The sequence below is a fragment of the Eucyclogobius newberryi genome, unplaced genomic scaffold (assembly GCF_026437365.1).
Source record: "Eucyclogobius newberryi isolate DKJ021-1_F unplaced genomic scaffold, fEucNew1.0.hap1 SCAF_16, whole genome shotgun sequence".
Classification (NCBI taxonomy): domain Eukaryota; kingdom Metazoa; phylum Chordata; class Actinopteri; order Gobiiformes; family Gobiidae; genus Eucyclogobius; species Eucyclogobius newberryi.
Window position 1 is genome coordinate 8,529,020 of NW_027315790.1, and position 16,543 is coordinate 8,545,562.

At 39.0% G+C, this 16,543-nt stretch overlaps 1 protein-coding gene across 5 annotated transcripts in view; it reads left to right on the plus strand.

The window, feature by feature from the left end:
* LOC140361637 (receptor-type tyrosine-protein phosphatase U-like) overlaps positions 1–16,543 on the plus strand; it is a 422,151-nt gene that overhangs the window by 251,003 nt on the left and 154,605 nt on the right. For all 5 annotated transcript variants that reach the window (XM_072447383.1, XM_072447385.1, XM_072447384.1 and 2 more), the window contains exon 8: positions 9,966–10,286. In XM_072447383.1, the coding sequence (XP_072303484.1) occupies positions 9,966–10,286 (321 nt within the window). The remainder of the gene's footprint in view (positions 1–9,965; positions 10,287–16,543) is intronic.

The window sequence follows — 16,543 nt, forward strand, 5'->3', positions numbered from 1 at the left end:
TGAATAAGCAGGTTACATCTTTATTGTATTATTTGGTCAATTAATATGTTATTGATATTAACAATTTAATTTATAACGTTATACAGTTACTCTGCATTAGCAAACATTTAAATATTGTGTGTGATTGTACTGCTGTGCACTGAATGTTGACCCAGGCTACCTGTTAGCTTTGGCTAAACATGCTATGCTAACGCAGTATTTAGCATAAAGTCAAACATCATTGTATGCATTGGAAAATATATTCATTCTAGATTAAATGAGGGGTTGTGTGTCCATATTGACAAAGGTGAAGTTGTCTGGACAGCGTTGATAAAATTGTGTTTTGGGCTGGTTTTGGATGTTGGGCTATTTGTGGATCGTCAAACAAAATCAGCGTCTGGATTGAAGAGGTTCTGTGCGTTATTATAGACAGAGCTGGGAAGGTCCAAACGTGTCTATGAGGCAAGTTAAGCATACTTGTAGTATTACATAAAACATTTGTGTGTAAGAGTGCTCCTGACCATTCATAGGATTTGTTCTTCCAGAAGAACATTTTCATTTATGAACACATTTTGTGTATGCCAAAAATGTTTGTAAGAAGGCCTTTAGTAGAACTGTGTTTTTAAGAATGAGGCTAATTCTGAGGTAGCTGCTGGTAAATGTATTTAATTATTTACCTGCATTTAACCAGGTAAGAACACATTGAGGAAAAGCAAAGGCCTGAATATGGCACTGAACCCATTTAAAGTGGACATTTTATGCTCTCCTTTAAATATGCTTTAGGTCAACTTAGACATTTTTTACTTGAAATATTTTTTTTATTTGGAAAACACACTTTTGAAAAGACATTTTCATTTCCTGTAAGTTGCATTCACATTCTAAACAAACACGTTGGAGCAGATCATGTCTCCTGTGGATAGACTTTCATTATAAGCTGCTTTACTGATACAATTGGTATCTATAGGTGCCAATAGCAAATATAACTTTACTCTACCCATGCCCTATTCTGTCATTGTAACGAGTAGAAAAATACGACCGGCGTACAGTTTCCATTCTTCTGGGTTGCGTTTTTGAAGCATCACTGCCTGTCCAAGAAGAACGCTGCATGTGGCAAAAGAAGAGGTTTTTTTTTCTGGGGGTGTGACATATTAGGAGACAAATTCATGTGGAGCTTGGGATGTGTCAGGAGCAGAGGCCTGTCTGTGCCGCGCTCTTCCCCGAGGACAGCGCCTCTCATGTGGGCAATGGGAGTCGACAGGAGGTGGTAGACGTGGAGGGTTTGGTCAAGGAGAAGGTGGGAGAGTGTGGATCAAAGAGTGTGACAGGTGACAGCGCCATCGTGGAGGTGAGACGCAAAGAAAGAGAGAGAGCAAATAAGAGCCGTGTAACAGGATTAGACAGGCTGTGAACAATGCACTTTCTGCTCTCTGAAAGTACAGAAAGTTTCAGTGTACAGAAAGTTTCAGTGTATACAGATTTTTTTATATATTGTTAGTCAGTAGGATGTAGTTTACTCAATGAGAAATCCAAAATCTAACTGTGCATTTTATTGTATCTAATTGATCAACAAAATTAAGCAAGAAGTTTAAATCTGGTTCTTTCTATTTTTCAATTTCAAATGTGTAATTTTAGCCAATGCATTAAATGTTTATATGAAAACATTATATGATGAAAAACTTTGAGTAAACTGCAAGAAATCAAATTGATATATTTAATTACATTTAAGATTATTTTCCTATTCACCTGCAGTGTCTTGTCTTGACACAAAATGTTATATTTTTTATGGTTAAACGTTGCCTAAACCGATTAATTTAAAAGCTAATAATAGTCAATGGTTGTATGTATATTGGAGTACCAAGTCTTTTCATTACTAAATCAAGTTTGAAATTTAACTGTAATAACAAGAAAGACACTTTTCAAGACCCCGTTATCGTCTCCTTCGTTCATTTACTTGTCTGAATGTGTGACGGCCCACTTGAAAAGCCTTAATCCCGATGTTGTATTGAAAGCATCCAAAAGAAAAGAAAACACATAAATACATTATATAGAAGTTGAGATAAGCATATTATAAATACTATTTCTTCTACTTGCTCTGGAGCCATGTGTCACAGAGCATGGAGCCATAAACAGGGACTGACATAAACAATTTATTATTTTGACTTGAAAGTAGTTCATGGAAGAGGGCAATGATTACTATGTCACGTTTGTAGTAGTATCAAGCCCAAACATAAACTGATGGAGTTTATGTAAAAAAGAGTTTAGATGTGAAGATCGTATGATATGTAGCCCAATCTAAAAACAGCACATGGGGATCAATACGCCACGTAGAAGAAAGGCCTTTTGTAACTTCTCTAATATTAATGTATGATGTATTCAAGATATATTTGAACTGAGTTGGTTGCATTCTTCACACCCTTGCTTCTCCTGACACATCTCGTCGCCTCCACACTGCACGAGGAACAGACAAATAGGAGCACATCAAAATGTCCTAATGTATAATCTTTGAGTAAATGTTCATACATTGCAGCAGGCAATATTTCACAAATGATGTTGTCTTTACCTCGCATCTTCTGTGGTTTGCTTAATTCAAATGAATGCATTAGTGCTGACTGCTAGATAGAAGTCAAACATAATTTCTTTCCCACAGTATGTATCTCCACAGTATGTGTAAAGTATTGGGATAAAAACCTCATGAAACCCTGTTGAAATATGAGGTATTGGTTACATAGTATGAACAACACGTGTACATTTCATAGCACTGAGAGATAGAGATAAAGGTAATAACTAAACCTTAATTAGCCTTAATAAACCATCAACATAGAATAAATTAACAATCGAATAATAGTTTGTTGAAGGGGATCAAAATCAACTTTAAATGAACTGTGATGTGCGTTCACTCAAAGTTGTATTTAGATCTTCCTCTTTTGTCTTGTAACTGTGGCTAATAATTCCTGTTTACATCTACCCCCTATCCCCGCCCACATTCCTGTACTTAGTTGTGATTATTTGAAAAATTAAGAATCAGAGTTCTAAACAGTACAAAGTCACTTTTCAAAAATAAACCCCTGTAAATGACAATCTGCTGCTTGTTACAGGGAAATATCACTATGAAGAGAGCTTATTCATATGAAGAGGCGGAGCTTATCAGTTCTGCAGTTTTGAACAGGACAGGTTATTGGTTTCCATTACTAATGTGTTTTAGATCAATATTGTGGTTTACAATGAATTAAGTCATTACTAAGCCTGAATTGTTCTTAGTAAAGTGTTTTCTCATTATTTATTAAGGGAGTCTACAGAGCCGCGGCGCGCGGCCAAAACTGCCATGTTATGTTGTGCCGCGGCTCCTGAAACTGCTGCGCTATTTGACCGCGCCGTTTTAGACCACGCCGGGTTAAGGTTAGGGTCAGGGTCAGGGTTAGGGTTAGGGTTAGGGTTAATGTTATGGTTAAGGTTAGGGTTAGGGTTAGCCATGAGGCTATATGGCTGTGCCACGGTTCCTGAAACTGCTGGGCCATTTGACCGCGGCAGCCATGGCCATTTATTAAATACATTTGGTTCAAAGTGAAACAATGGAAACACACGCTTATCAGGCCTAAATGTGGTCTAAACTAGGGCTGAAATGACATAAGGTAATTCTAAATAATGATTATACCCAAAAGAGGGCCAATACATGAATAGATTTTAGGATTGTATTAACACGTTTGTATTAATACTCAATTGTTTTACAAACAGTTGAGCACAGCTCCATACGGCTCTGTTAAAACAATATTTTAATTCAATTGTTTTGTTTGTGTGTGAATAAAGCCCAATTATATTTTATGTTTAATCTGGGAATAAATCCAGTATGGTGACACTGGATGACATTAAGAAACAACAAATAATTAAACATAAAGACAATAGATGCTTTTGCTTTGACATTTATTTTTAAAGTATGACTTGTTTTGGTGTGAAGCGGACATCAGATCATTCATGGCTCTTGGTCTGGTGGTTTTAACGGACACTGCAGAACTCAATGTCCTTAACATTACATAGACAAAGTTATATTCTAAAACATCCTATTTACTTGACTGTGCTTATACCACATTTTGAGAAACATGTTGACTGTATTTGCAGCAAGAATACTAATAGAATGATATACAAAACCATTTTAGTTTGAGAACCAGAATGTGTTGAAATATAGTCTGAAATGTTGGTTGCTTTCAAACTGCAGTTGGGTCATTTAAGGCGAGCTAATGGTCCAGTGTGCACACTTCATATACGGGGCAGGGATACTTTCCCCTGGCTAATTTACTCAACCTAAACAAAATGGTTCATTTAATTTGCGAAAATGCAACTGAAGCTAAAATGCATTTAATTTGCCCAAAGCAACATGCATTTTGGGTTTGAGCGCTGATTCTAAAACGTTTGAGACAAGATAAAAAATAAAGAGTCAGAGAAGTTCACTTTATGCAGTTGTAGATTGGTCTTATCACATTCATCATGACGGAGATGACTACAAGGTTTTTTGTTTTTTTTTAATCAGGATTCAATATTTTACACTCATGTTGAGGCACTATGGATAATGTTTTATATTATTTGTATTAACAGTGTTACAGCAATAATTGTACAACATGTATTATAGTTGTACAATTAAACCCAGGGTCAACAAAACACAATATCTATGTATCTTTGAAACTCCCCCAAGAAAAATAATGTGTACTTTTTTGAATAAAAAAACTAGTTGATCTTGGACTCTTTTTTTTCTCCAGCTCATTAGTTGTCAGCTCTAACTTGCTAGCTTTAGCTTTAGATGTTCTAGCTTCCTAGCTTCACATTACCACAAACTTCCACAAAGGATTAGTTATATTTGAGTGACGTCAGTTTCTCACGTGGCAGAGTTCTTCTGGACCCAGAGCCAGGCCTTTAACACACTTTGCCGTTAAGAGAAGTGTTAAAAAGACCGGTTTGTCTGGGGGCCATTTGAAATGGTATAGTTTTTGGTTTTGGTTTAGATCTGATGGTAGGACATTTTCTTCAATGGTTCTTGATGTGGAATGTTTGAAAAACACTGAGATAGACTTTATTCTCACCATATAGTTTGTCTTCTGCATTTGACCCTTTTAAAATCGGAACACAGTGCAATGTCCAGGGGCCAATTTCTAGATTTCTTGATCAGACGTAAAGAGATGGATTAGCCTATTGTGAAACTCCATGTTTCCTCTTCTCATTGTCCACGCTCTATATAAGATATAGTATCTTCCGTAGCAGATCCACCTTGATAGTCCTTGTTGACATCTTTACCAGCCAGGATCTAAGCACCAAAGTATCTTCATTCTCTAAAACGATTCAATTCACCTCGCTCATTTGTTTGTCTTTTTCAGCTGTGTAGCACAAACTGTCTTGATTCAGAAACCTACAGTAAAGCATTAAACGTGTGAAGAATCAATGCCCTTGACAGTTTCCGATAGGGACCAAAGTTCATCCGTCTAAATCAACTGCTAGCGTACCACACCAACCGGGACTGTCCTCCTTGGCAACTTGTTCAGGCAGCTGTTATACACACGATTGCAGTGCGCCGATGAAAAGTGTATGCCAGCGGGGGACAGCTCGCCCTCATTCATGCATGTCCTCCCCTGGCCCGCAATCTGGCCCGTAATCCCCCTGATTGGGCTAATAGGGCCGGATGTTAGCTTGGGACTCGGCTGGTGTACAACGAGGGGGCAGTTGGAGGGCTAGCGTAATGATGAGTAATGGGGTTTTGGGAGGAGAGGGAGCCCCCGGTGGCAGGACTCGGAGTTAACAGCGTCTAACCCTTAAATAAAGCTGATGGCAAAAAGTGGAGCTGAGGCAAGTGTAGTGTGATTAATTATAGGCGCGGGGAAGGGTTAGCGCTTTCAGCTGTTCACAACAAAATTAATGGTTTATGAATGCAATGTGCAATGGTGAGAATTAATCTAGTTTTGCTTGCTGGAAACCGAATTGTGTAAAACGTATATTTGGCAGAGTTGTAATATTGGGCGAGCCATTTGTTTACAGCGGAAAAGAGAAATATGCAGTTTTATGTTAACTTTCTCACAATTTATAGGAGAGGTTTCATACATAATTTACTTAAGAAATGCTATAAAATAAATAAAGAGGCTGTAGAAATATATTATAAGAGAAGCTTTTGAGATCAAACTGTATCAACGGTGCGCTGTCTGTATCTAATGATACAGTTTTATCCTCCGAAAAACTGTAGGTGCGCTAGCGTTAGCATGCTAGTGGTTAGCGTTGATGGAACGATGTAGGTACCTTATCTTCTCTCCCTACAATATCTGCTTCAGTCCGCAAAATGTCACATTTTGATGATGTAGCTAAAAATAGGAAAAAATGTTCACCACATATATAGTGGTGTTTATTGTGTCTTGTGATTATTTCTTATGATTATTGATCAGTGTTTTAAACAGTTTAAAATTGACAACAAAGACAAAGAACTACGAGGTTGAGCTGGATATGGCTGATGAATTAACTTTTACTGAATATACTTACTGAGTTAAGAGGAAATTATTAAAGGGTCAATAGTAAAATATACTCGCTTTGGCTCATTATCAACCATTCAAACTTATATTTTCTACAGATAATAAACTCAAACACGGAGCACAGAATTATATTATATCATTAAACATACTCAAACATTGTTGTATTGGTTTTACATTTTTATTCCAAACATTTATATTTAAAACTGGCAAATTTTACAATTTTACAACAATAGAAAGCAAACCTGTCGCTCCAGCATCGATTAAACCTTAACTCTGTGCTACAACAAAGCAATGATTACATTTTTGCAACTACACGTTTCATGTTAAATGATTATAAATAGTTTTGTTTGATCAAATTCGTTAATTTTTGGAGGTCAGATCGGCTCGGACTCATCACAGAACATGAAGAGATATTGTGCAGATATTGTTTCTACACCGGCAAAACTAGCTCAGTTGTGAGCGCTTAGAAAATCATTGCAATGAATAATTAGGACGCTCGGAATATGTGATAAAGTGAGGATGTTGGGACTGCTGCAAACAGTTTAAAATTAACTCTAGTAGAGCGCCTTTCATATAATCATTTAGGTGACAACTTTTAGCCTGATTAAAACTGGTTGGTTTCCTAAATTCACTTGTTTTATATAAACATTATTTTAAGTGACAAGCTGTGCAAAAGCCTGAATATTATTTAACGTGCCTATGATAAGTTGAACTACTCATTGAACTAAAATACAGTTGTGATAAATATATTTAGAATGTTGCTGAAAATTATACAATTTTAAGGTTTCAAGGATTATGATTTTACTTCCTGGTTGTGATTGATGACATCACACTAGGAAATTACCTCGCAATCACATGGCCAAAACTCATGTAATGTCACTTTTTTTTAATATATATATATAAATACAAATAGATGAGATTACCTTTATGTAGTGAATTAATGTATAGAGGCTCAGAGTTGTTTTTTGTGTAAATTATGCATAAACTTTGGATGTCACTTCCTGTTATTTTCTACATATTTTTCGACTTTTCTCCACAAATATTTACTTGATTGGTGTAAAACTCTCATTTATATTTTCAATAAGTACAAATAAGCCAAATAAAGTAAAAATTCAAAAATCATACAAACTGTTATAAGCACTTTAAACAAATATCTCTTCTTCAAAACTTTAAGGACTCTCTGTCCTTTCAGAGATTAATGATGCGGCAACGCTAAAGCTAATTTTGTCCCAAGTCTAGCCTCCCAGTCTATCTTGTCTCAGCCTATCCCGCCGCGCTGCTAGCTAGTGCTGTCATGGGTACGTTTGGAGATCGAGGCTAAGCTTGCAGATGTAAGTAACCTTATGTGTACCAGACAAACTAAGCATTCACACATGACAGCGATAATTAGCCAGCAACAGTACAGATTTAGCTAGCTGGAAAAAAACATTTGCAAGGTGCAAGTCAGAGCGGAGAGTTTTTTTTTAAGGCGGTGTACTGTCACCTCTGTATGACCCTGTAAATCTAGAAATGCGGCTGCTACTGTTATGGGACTATTTTCTCTGTCTCGCCTCTTAAGCTGTCCTCGGTGGGAACATGAAAAGAAAATGCAGTTGCCTTGTCCGAAGCAATAGCACAAATTCGGCAACACACATTATTTTCTATAACAGTTGTTGAGAAACTGGAGTGAAATGTGATGTCTTCCCTTTACTTACTACTTTAGTTACTTTTTACTAGTGTTTAGGGTTAGCAACAATGAGGTTCAGTAAAATCGGGCATACAAACAACATTTTATAACAAGGGATTATGCTGACTTGTTTCTAAGAATTGTATATTTTTACATTGATTAAATTAAATTGTAAAAGTAATTGCTGTTTTCTGTTTGGAGGTAAAACAAAGAAGAAAAAGATAATAATAAAAAATCACTAACAATCACATATGGTAACACATGGCCTTAATAAGTAACTCCAGTAAGACTTGCTTATCATTTCATTCATTAGGGATGAAGTGGCTAATCTTTGTGTTAATGAGCAATCAGCTTTACACACACAACTGCACTTTTCAGTTCACTACAAGCATTTAAGTAAAAAATGGTGCTAAACATTAAACTATATTAGAAAGTGGATAACCTATTTGTTTACCCTTGCATGTCACCGTAGTTATCAGTTCAGGGTCTCAGGGGCGTGCTCAGACAAAAAAGACGAATAGTATTTATGTGTATTGTATAAATGCAACGCCAAAAGTACAACAGATTTTAGCTTTTTAAATTCTCTCCATCCACAGCGCTGCTCCCCTCCTACACACACTCTTTTCCACCTTTCTCAGAAAAGACAAATATTGAATTCCGTGTCCATCAGTTATATGTGGCACTATGGGGGCCTCTTAGGGGCTCGGTGATAGATGAATGTTTCAATGGTTAGCCCTGGGTTTGTCCGCCTTCAGGTGCGCTCTCACTCGGTCATGTTCAGAATACCAACGTGCGGAGTGAGCTGGGTAAAACGTTCACAGGGGCCGGTTCTTTGTGGAAAAAAGAATGATTGCAGATCTCCCTAAACTCTCTGGATACCTGCAAATCTGAGGCTGGCAGAGATTGGGTCGAAAGAGTGAATCGATCGTGTTTGGGTCGGATTGGAATGTATAAGATCGTTATGAGTGTAAGATGTGTAGGGTGTACACTGTGCACGTTAATGCATGGTTTAATGAAGCCTCTTTTTTATACTTACTAAAGTTGGGTCAGCGCAAGTTTTTTTCTTTTCTTTCTTGAGTATTTTTTTTAATGTCCACGAGAATATACCAATTAAAGAAACACTATTCACTCAAAATGTGTCCTTTTACAGATCCGTACAATTGAGTTCATGCTAATCTTTTGTTTTTCTCAAAATCAAAAACAACACTGTACATAATTTTGACAATTTAAAAACATATAAAAACAGAATTGTTAATTTTATGCAGACTTTTTCCTAAAGCTAACAACCACTAGCATGCGAACAGTGCACTTCCTGATTCTTGGACCATAAAAATGCTCTCGCCTTCCGAGACAACCACTGTTGTGATTTTGGGTGTTACAAAAATAAACTGAATTGAATTGAATTAATTAGATGCAGACAACAAAAGCAGACTCATTTTAATCCTAAGAACTGCTTGTATAACATATCTGTGCTGGGGCAAAAACTATTTTAATGTTATTGTATGAAAAACTGCGGTCCTTTTTAGAGCTGTGATTGTTCTGCCAAGTATTGCGATTGAGATTAGATTTCAGATTTATTCTTAAAAAGTATTGTGGGTTAGGGTTAGGGTTAGTGTACATATTAGACAACATCAGGAGGATTCATATTTGTGAAAAGACTGATACAGGTACAACTATATTTTAATTCTTTGCAGATGGCATTCTATTATCTAAATAATAGTTTCTGTCTTTGTGATTTAATTATTGTGGTAACTGTTCTTGTGAAATACTGTGCAGTCCAAGTCACCTTAACCTTGTTATTTCATGTCGTCTCTCCTCCGCAGAGCCCATGCGTGCCTTGCGAGGTCTAACTGCCACCGAAATCCAGCCTCGGCAGTTGTCACTTCAGTGGGAGCCTCTGGGATACAACTTAACCCGCTGCCACACTTACACGTTGTCCCTGTGCTACCGCTACTCCATGCCCACAGGGGGCAGCGGCGGGAACAACGCCACCGTGCGCGAGTGCCTTTCGGTGGAAAGGAATACGTCTCACTTCACCCTGAGAGACCTGCCACCTTTCCGCTCTGTGCATGTCCGCCTGGCCCTGTCCAACCCGGAGGGCAAGAAAGAGAGCCGAGAGGTCACGTTTCAGACCGAGGAGGACAGTGAGTGCCGTCATTACATTTGACCTAACATATTATGTGTTTTTGAGGGTATTTAACATACTTGGGAGCAACTTTGTAGCGGTAAATTTTGTTTTATACCTCATTTATTACAATGACTATGCATGGTGGCCTAATAAGAAAGTGCTGCCTTCAGAGGGGTTCCTTTAGGGCATTTGCTCCCTCTGCTGGCAGGAGGGGTAATGAACCAAGCTGTAAAGAAAATAATAGCCATTTTAGCTACGCCAGACAGTTGATAATTAGGATATATTTGGGTTATACTGAATACTTTTCTTAAAGGATCAACAAAATGTTCTGATTCTAAATGCTGAACGTACTGAACACAGTGTTAAGCCCAAATCACGTGATCGGTGATCTGTAAAATGGGCCAAGACGCACTGATCACACTTTGCATCATTATAACATTTGCTTTGAGCTGGATGATCTGTAAGTTACTGCAGTAGTGTCGTTTAAGCACCTTATGAAACCCTCTTTGTTAAAACGCTCTGATGTGGTCCTTTAAGTCCTGATGTATCCATCGTTTGCTCCTTGCTCGTACCTCGCCTGGTCCCGGAGCAGACAACAACACAGAGCAGTCACGTATCTCTGCAAACATGTACAGAACTACGAGCTCACCCGCTGGTCTTCTAGTTAAAACCATAACATGAAGTTATGCGCTCAGACTGAGCCAAATGTTTCCCATTGCATCCCCCAGCACGTGCGGCCGTCACTCGTTTACAGGTACGCAAACGCTGGTGATTTACTCAATAAAAGTGATGTTTTCACGTGTGTCTTAAATGTAAGAAGAGCCATGGTTGGTGTGTATTATTTTGCAGAGAAAATGTGCTTTTTGAAGCTGCACACGTACCAAGTGGCTGTGTATGGAAAGTGCACATACTGCACGTTTCCTTCCAAATTGCTCAGAGGATGAAAACCTGCTCCTATATCCACTCTGTTTGGCTGAGCGCTGCGGCAGATGCACCGCTGCATGACACGGACATGAATGCCACAAGTATTCATTCAACCATGCGGTTAATTGATGAGCAGAAGCTCATTTGTGCCTGAAATTGCCAAGGAAACTCAATTGATCCGATAAACTAGATAGATTTGGTCAAATTTCATATGATATGCATATTTAATATAAACATATATTTAACATCATTAGAAGAAAAAACCCGGGCGTGATAAAAATTTTCGATGATCGGTGATCGGGCCAAATATCCTGATCGGAGCAACTCAAAAAGCAGGCGTTCCTGCTTTTTTGTTTTCTTAAACATGGAAAGGCATCTTCTGCCTTGTGTCTTTTGTCTGTTTTCATGAGATCCCGTGTGTGATGGTATGACCCTTCCATAGTCAGCGCAACTCTGAAAACAGAAAGTGTGTGATTTCACTGTCTTTCATACAAGTGTGCCTGCATTAGCATGAAACTAGCTTTTGTTAATATCTTCTGTGCAATTTCCTCTGCAGCCAGTAGATGGAGCCTAAAGGTCCATTCTTAGCTTGGGGAGTGACATGATGTAATTTGCACTCAAGAGCATGTTTAAAGGGCAGTAACAATACAAAAAATTATATTTGCCCTTTAATGCTTTCATTCATTAAATGTTAGAATAATAGTTAAGCCAGTGATATATGAAGATGTAAAGTGCTACAGTTAGCATTACTGTGTCAGATGTATTCAGTTTTGATCCAGCAGCAGACTTTTTTATTCCTTTTAGCTAATGTTAAGTTTATGGAGTTGCTTCCTGCTGCAACAAAGATAGCAGATTTTTTTGTGAGCGGCGCGTGTCAGTCAGTGGAGCGTGTCAGTGTTTCAGTGAGCGGGGCGTGTCAGTGAGCGGGGTGTGTCAGTGAGCGGCGCTTGTCAGTGTGTCAGTGAGCGGGGCGTGTCAGTGAGCGGGGTGTGTCAGTGAGCGCCGCTTGTCAGTGTGTCAGTGAGCGGGGCGTGTCAGTGAGCGGCGCATGTCAGTGAGCGGGGCGTGTCAGTGAGCGGGGTGTGTCAGTGAGCGGCGCTTGTCAGTGTGTCAATGAGCGGGGCGTGTCAGTGAGCGGCGCGTGTCAGTGAGCGGCGCGTGTCAGTGTGTCAGTGAGCGGGGCATGTCAGTGAGCGGTGTGTGTCAGTGAGCGGGGCGTGTCAGTGAGCGGCGCGTGTCAGGGTCAGTGAGCGGAGCGTGTCAGTCAGTGGAGCGTGTCAGTGAGTCAGTGAGCAGGATGTGTCAGTGAGCGGCGCGTGTCAGTGAGCGGCGCGTGTCAGTGAGCGGCTCGTGTCAGTGTGTCAGTGAGCGGGGCGTGTCAGTGAGCGGCGCATGTCAGTGAGCGGGGCGTGTCAGTGAGCGGGGTGTGTCAGTGAGCGGCGCTTGTCAGTGTGTCAATGAGCGGGGCGTGTCAGTGAGCGGCGCGTGTCAGTGAGCGGCGCGTGTCAGTGTGTCAGTGAGCGGGGCATGTCAGTGAGCGGTGTGTGTCAGTGAGCGGGGCGTGTCAGTGAGCGGCGCGTGTCAGGGTCAGTGAGCGGAGCGTGTCAGTCAGTGGAGCGTGTCAGTGAGTCAGTGAGCAGGATGTGTCAGTGAGCGGCGCGTGTCAGTGAGCGGCGCGTGTCAGTGAACTCTACTTCCCAAACGGCTACTGCAAAATAACACCAGGCATTTTATGAATTACAAGTACTACCTGTAACTTAATTATATGGAACAGGCAGGTTTTATTCACGCCGTTAATTTTTCATATTTTCCTGTCCCCTGCCTTTCCGTGCCCAGATAATTATTGCTCGCCGCTTCCACAAATCCTCCATCTTTAGTCATCCACCACCGGCAGGAAAACACACGCACGCACGCAAATATTGACTTACAAAGCAGGATATAAGCAGGATCAGCGTAACTAAACGGTATAGCTGCCTCGGCGGTGGGGAACAGTGAGACATTAATCAGCCTGGTCCATGGCCCATGGCTGAAGCGCTTACATGATTCTGCTTATCTTTTTATTCATTTGTAATTCAACATATACAGCGGATTAGGCGTATTCTAATGCTAATTCTAAAGGGGGAGGCAGAAGGTCAACGTGCCGTGTGAGATTAACAAGACTTTGGCATTGCTAAAATGTAAATTCAACCAGGAAGACTTATTATTATTTTATTTTGCAGAAATTCAAAATTCAATTCATGTCAACAAAATGAAGCACAAAATTTAAACTTGGTTCTGTCCATTTTTCAGATTTATGAGACAATTATTACACATAAAATGCCTTATATTCATATGAAAACACCACATGATAAAAAACTTTACGTAATTAACCACAGGAAAAGTTAATGATATCCAATAGATATCTCTAAATTTAAGATTTGTTTCCTATTTACTGAACCTGTAGTGTCTCGCCTTCAAAATATTCACTTTACTTCTAATTATTTATCAAGCGGAGCCAACAATAATGAATAAAACATATTTCATCATCTCCGCCTACACATCGCACACACACAACATTATACTCTCGTGCTTCTCAAGGCAATTTTATCCATTAGATCTTTACCTTTTTCGACAAGTCAAAAGCCTGTGCTGTTTTGGTTCTCTTGACTTGATATTTGAAACGACAGCACTAGAAAGCCTTTTTTTGTCTGCTTGGAAGGGTCTGTGAATGCCACTCTGACAGCTCTGACAGTCTGCAATCCCCCCGTCAGCCCCTCCGCTCTGTCTCGTATCTATACAGTAATTGAGGCTGGTTCGGTGACACTTCCTGCCTCGCGATGTCCCGTGCAGAGGTGCTTTGCTCGTGGGTTCGCTTTTTGGTGTCTGAGGAAAAAGCCTGTCTGGGAGGCGTGGGGGCGCTCATAAAGGCTTTCTGGTGTTGCGCTCTGACGGGGGGGTTCTGAGGCGGAGACGGGCTAGTTTGATGTTGTATGCAGAAGCCAAGGTCTTGAAGATTGGGGCTTTCAAGGAGAACTGAAAAGGTGAGGTTTTTGAGCTGTGCACAGAGGATTTTGGGGGAGTGTGCCAAAGTTTTAACGTTTCATTGTATTTCATTGACAAAGTTCTCCCTTACGCTTCATCGTATCACCGTTACCCTTACTATAGACCATTCTCAGCGGCGAAAAGCTATCAATCAAACAACTGTTTCTCTCATTTAGGGTCGAAGGCGCAATTTTATCCTGATTTTCAGTTTCACAGTGTGGAGCTATTACAACTGGACATCTGATTTGCATCTGAATCACTCTGCAGAAAGACACGACTAGAGCTCAGTAGGGTTGACGTTCGCCCTCGCCACCACGCGGGAGGGCGGGGTCCAAAGCCCACCCTCGCATAATAGAACTTTTTATTGTCACTTTTGTGTTATCCACAAAATACAGCCAAAGTCTGCTTGCTCAAAAATGAACAGAGGACACGCTAAAAACACTAATCATTGACAAACAAACTACCGGTAATCATTTAATAATAATTTACTCGAGTTAGGATTAGGGTTAAGGTTTGGGATAGTTAATGTTAATGATTAATTTATATTTGTTAATTGATTGGTCATTTATTTCTAAAGATTCTGATTGCTATGTTGATATACCTTATAATTAATTATCGGTTAATTATCGATTAGAAAATAATGTTAAACATTTGTCAATGATTAGTTATTGATTAACAAACTTTTATAAATGCTTTGTATCTGTGCCTTATTTCTAAAGTGTCACTGTAACTAGTAATGATTCAAACAACCAAAAATATAGGCTATATTTTAAGTAAGGCTGAAATGAAACACATGTACCTGGTTGACATTCTTGTACAGGACAAAGTCATCTGAGCTTGTTTTATATGCTATTTAAGATAAGATAAGATATTCCTTTATTGTCCATTTAACGGTAGCACTGACAATGACATTGAAGGGTTGAGGAATGTGGACAAAAAAAGGTCCATCTTAAATACCCTATTATGGCAACAGTCCATTGCTTTTCTTTTTTTCTTTTTTTTTTATACAGCTCTTTTAAGCCGTTAGACTCACACATGTCAAATTAACGCGCTGTATGTCAGTATGTAATTTAATCTTTTAACTACATGTATTGGTGTTGGTTATTTCCGCCCACTCTCTTTGTTAATTATTGTGCAAAAAACATATGATTTTGTTCGGCATTGTACTCGGTAAATACAGTATTTGTCCAGGTGTGAAGCAGTCGCCTAATTATTGAAAAGCTTGTTGCTGTTGGCGCCACAGTCTTCTCATTATCTCTCGTTGTTTACCGTCTCCGTGCAAAGCAGCCTTGACTGACATTTTATACTTCAATAAAACCCTCATCTGAAATGCACAGGATTATAAAACCTGTTCATAATTTAAGCTTTCAGTTAACATCACGGGTACTTAAGAAGTCTCTCTATACTCTTTAAGGATGTGTTAATTATGCACATTTTACAGCACATCAAACTAGGGACTGGGACCAAACCGGAGACTAGACCAGGACGATTTCAGGACTAAACTGTTACACACACTTTAGGAATAATACATGACATTATGCAATATGCTAAAACTTTATTGAAGTCATAGTGGAGAAGTTGACAGTCATTGCTTTCATGTGTGCAATGTATCTTTAATATTACTATAATATGCACTAGAACAACTTCAAACTGTCAAAAAGAAATAGTTGAAGGTCATTATTTTGTTATTATCATCATTATTATTTTCATTAGCGCTAGCATTATTATTATTACTTATGGATCTATTTATTTTTGATCATTTGTTATTATCCAACATTAGTAACATACCGCGCTTAAGTGGCTAAATTTAATTAATTATCCATTACTGCTGTGATGATTGTACTATTAAACAAAATTTTTATCCTGGTTTATTATTCAACACCAATTTTTATACCTCAAGGATCAATGTCATGTAATTTTCTACACTAAATAAATGTAATTTCTTTGTTATCTTATATTATCTTTTATAATTCTTTCTATTATCAGGTGGCCTTACACTTACACAACCTATTCAAAAACAGTTCAAATTTGTGCGTTGGATGTGTTTTTGTTACATTGATCCGATAATCAAACGTGTAGTTTTAAGCCATGTTTCGACGGGTTCTAGGAGCGCTTTGGACACACGAGCTCTGCAATGATAAACGAGAAAGAGCTGATACGAACATGCACTATAGCTTTGTTTGGCAAAGTCTGTCGGCGCAACATATAAGTTAGCACCACAGTGAAAACTTTTTTATTTTCTGTACTTTCAATAATCTTGCTCAAAAGCATTATGTGAGCCAAAATGAGTCAATTGACCACTTAGACCCTGTACAGTCCACTTAGGAT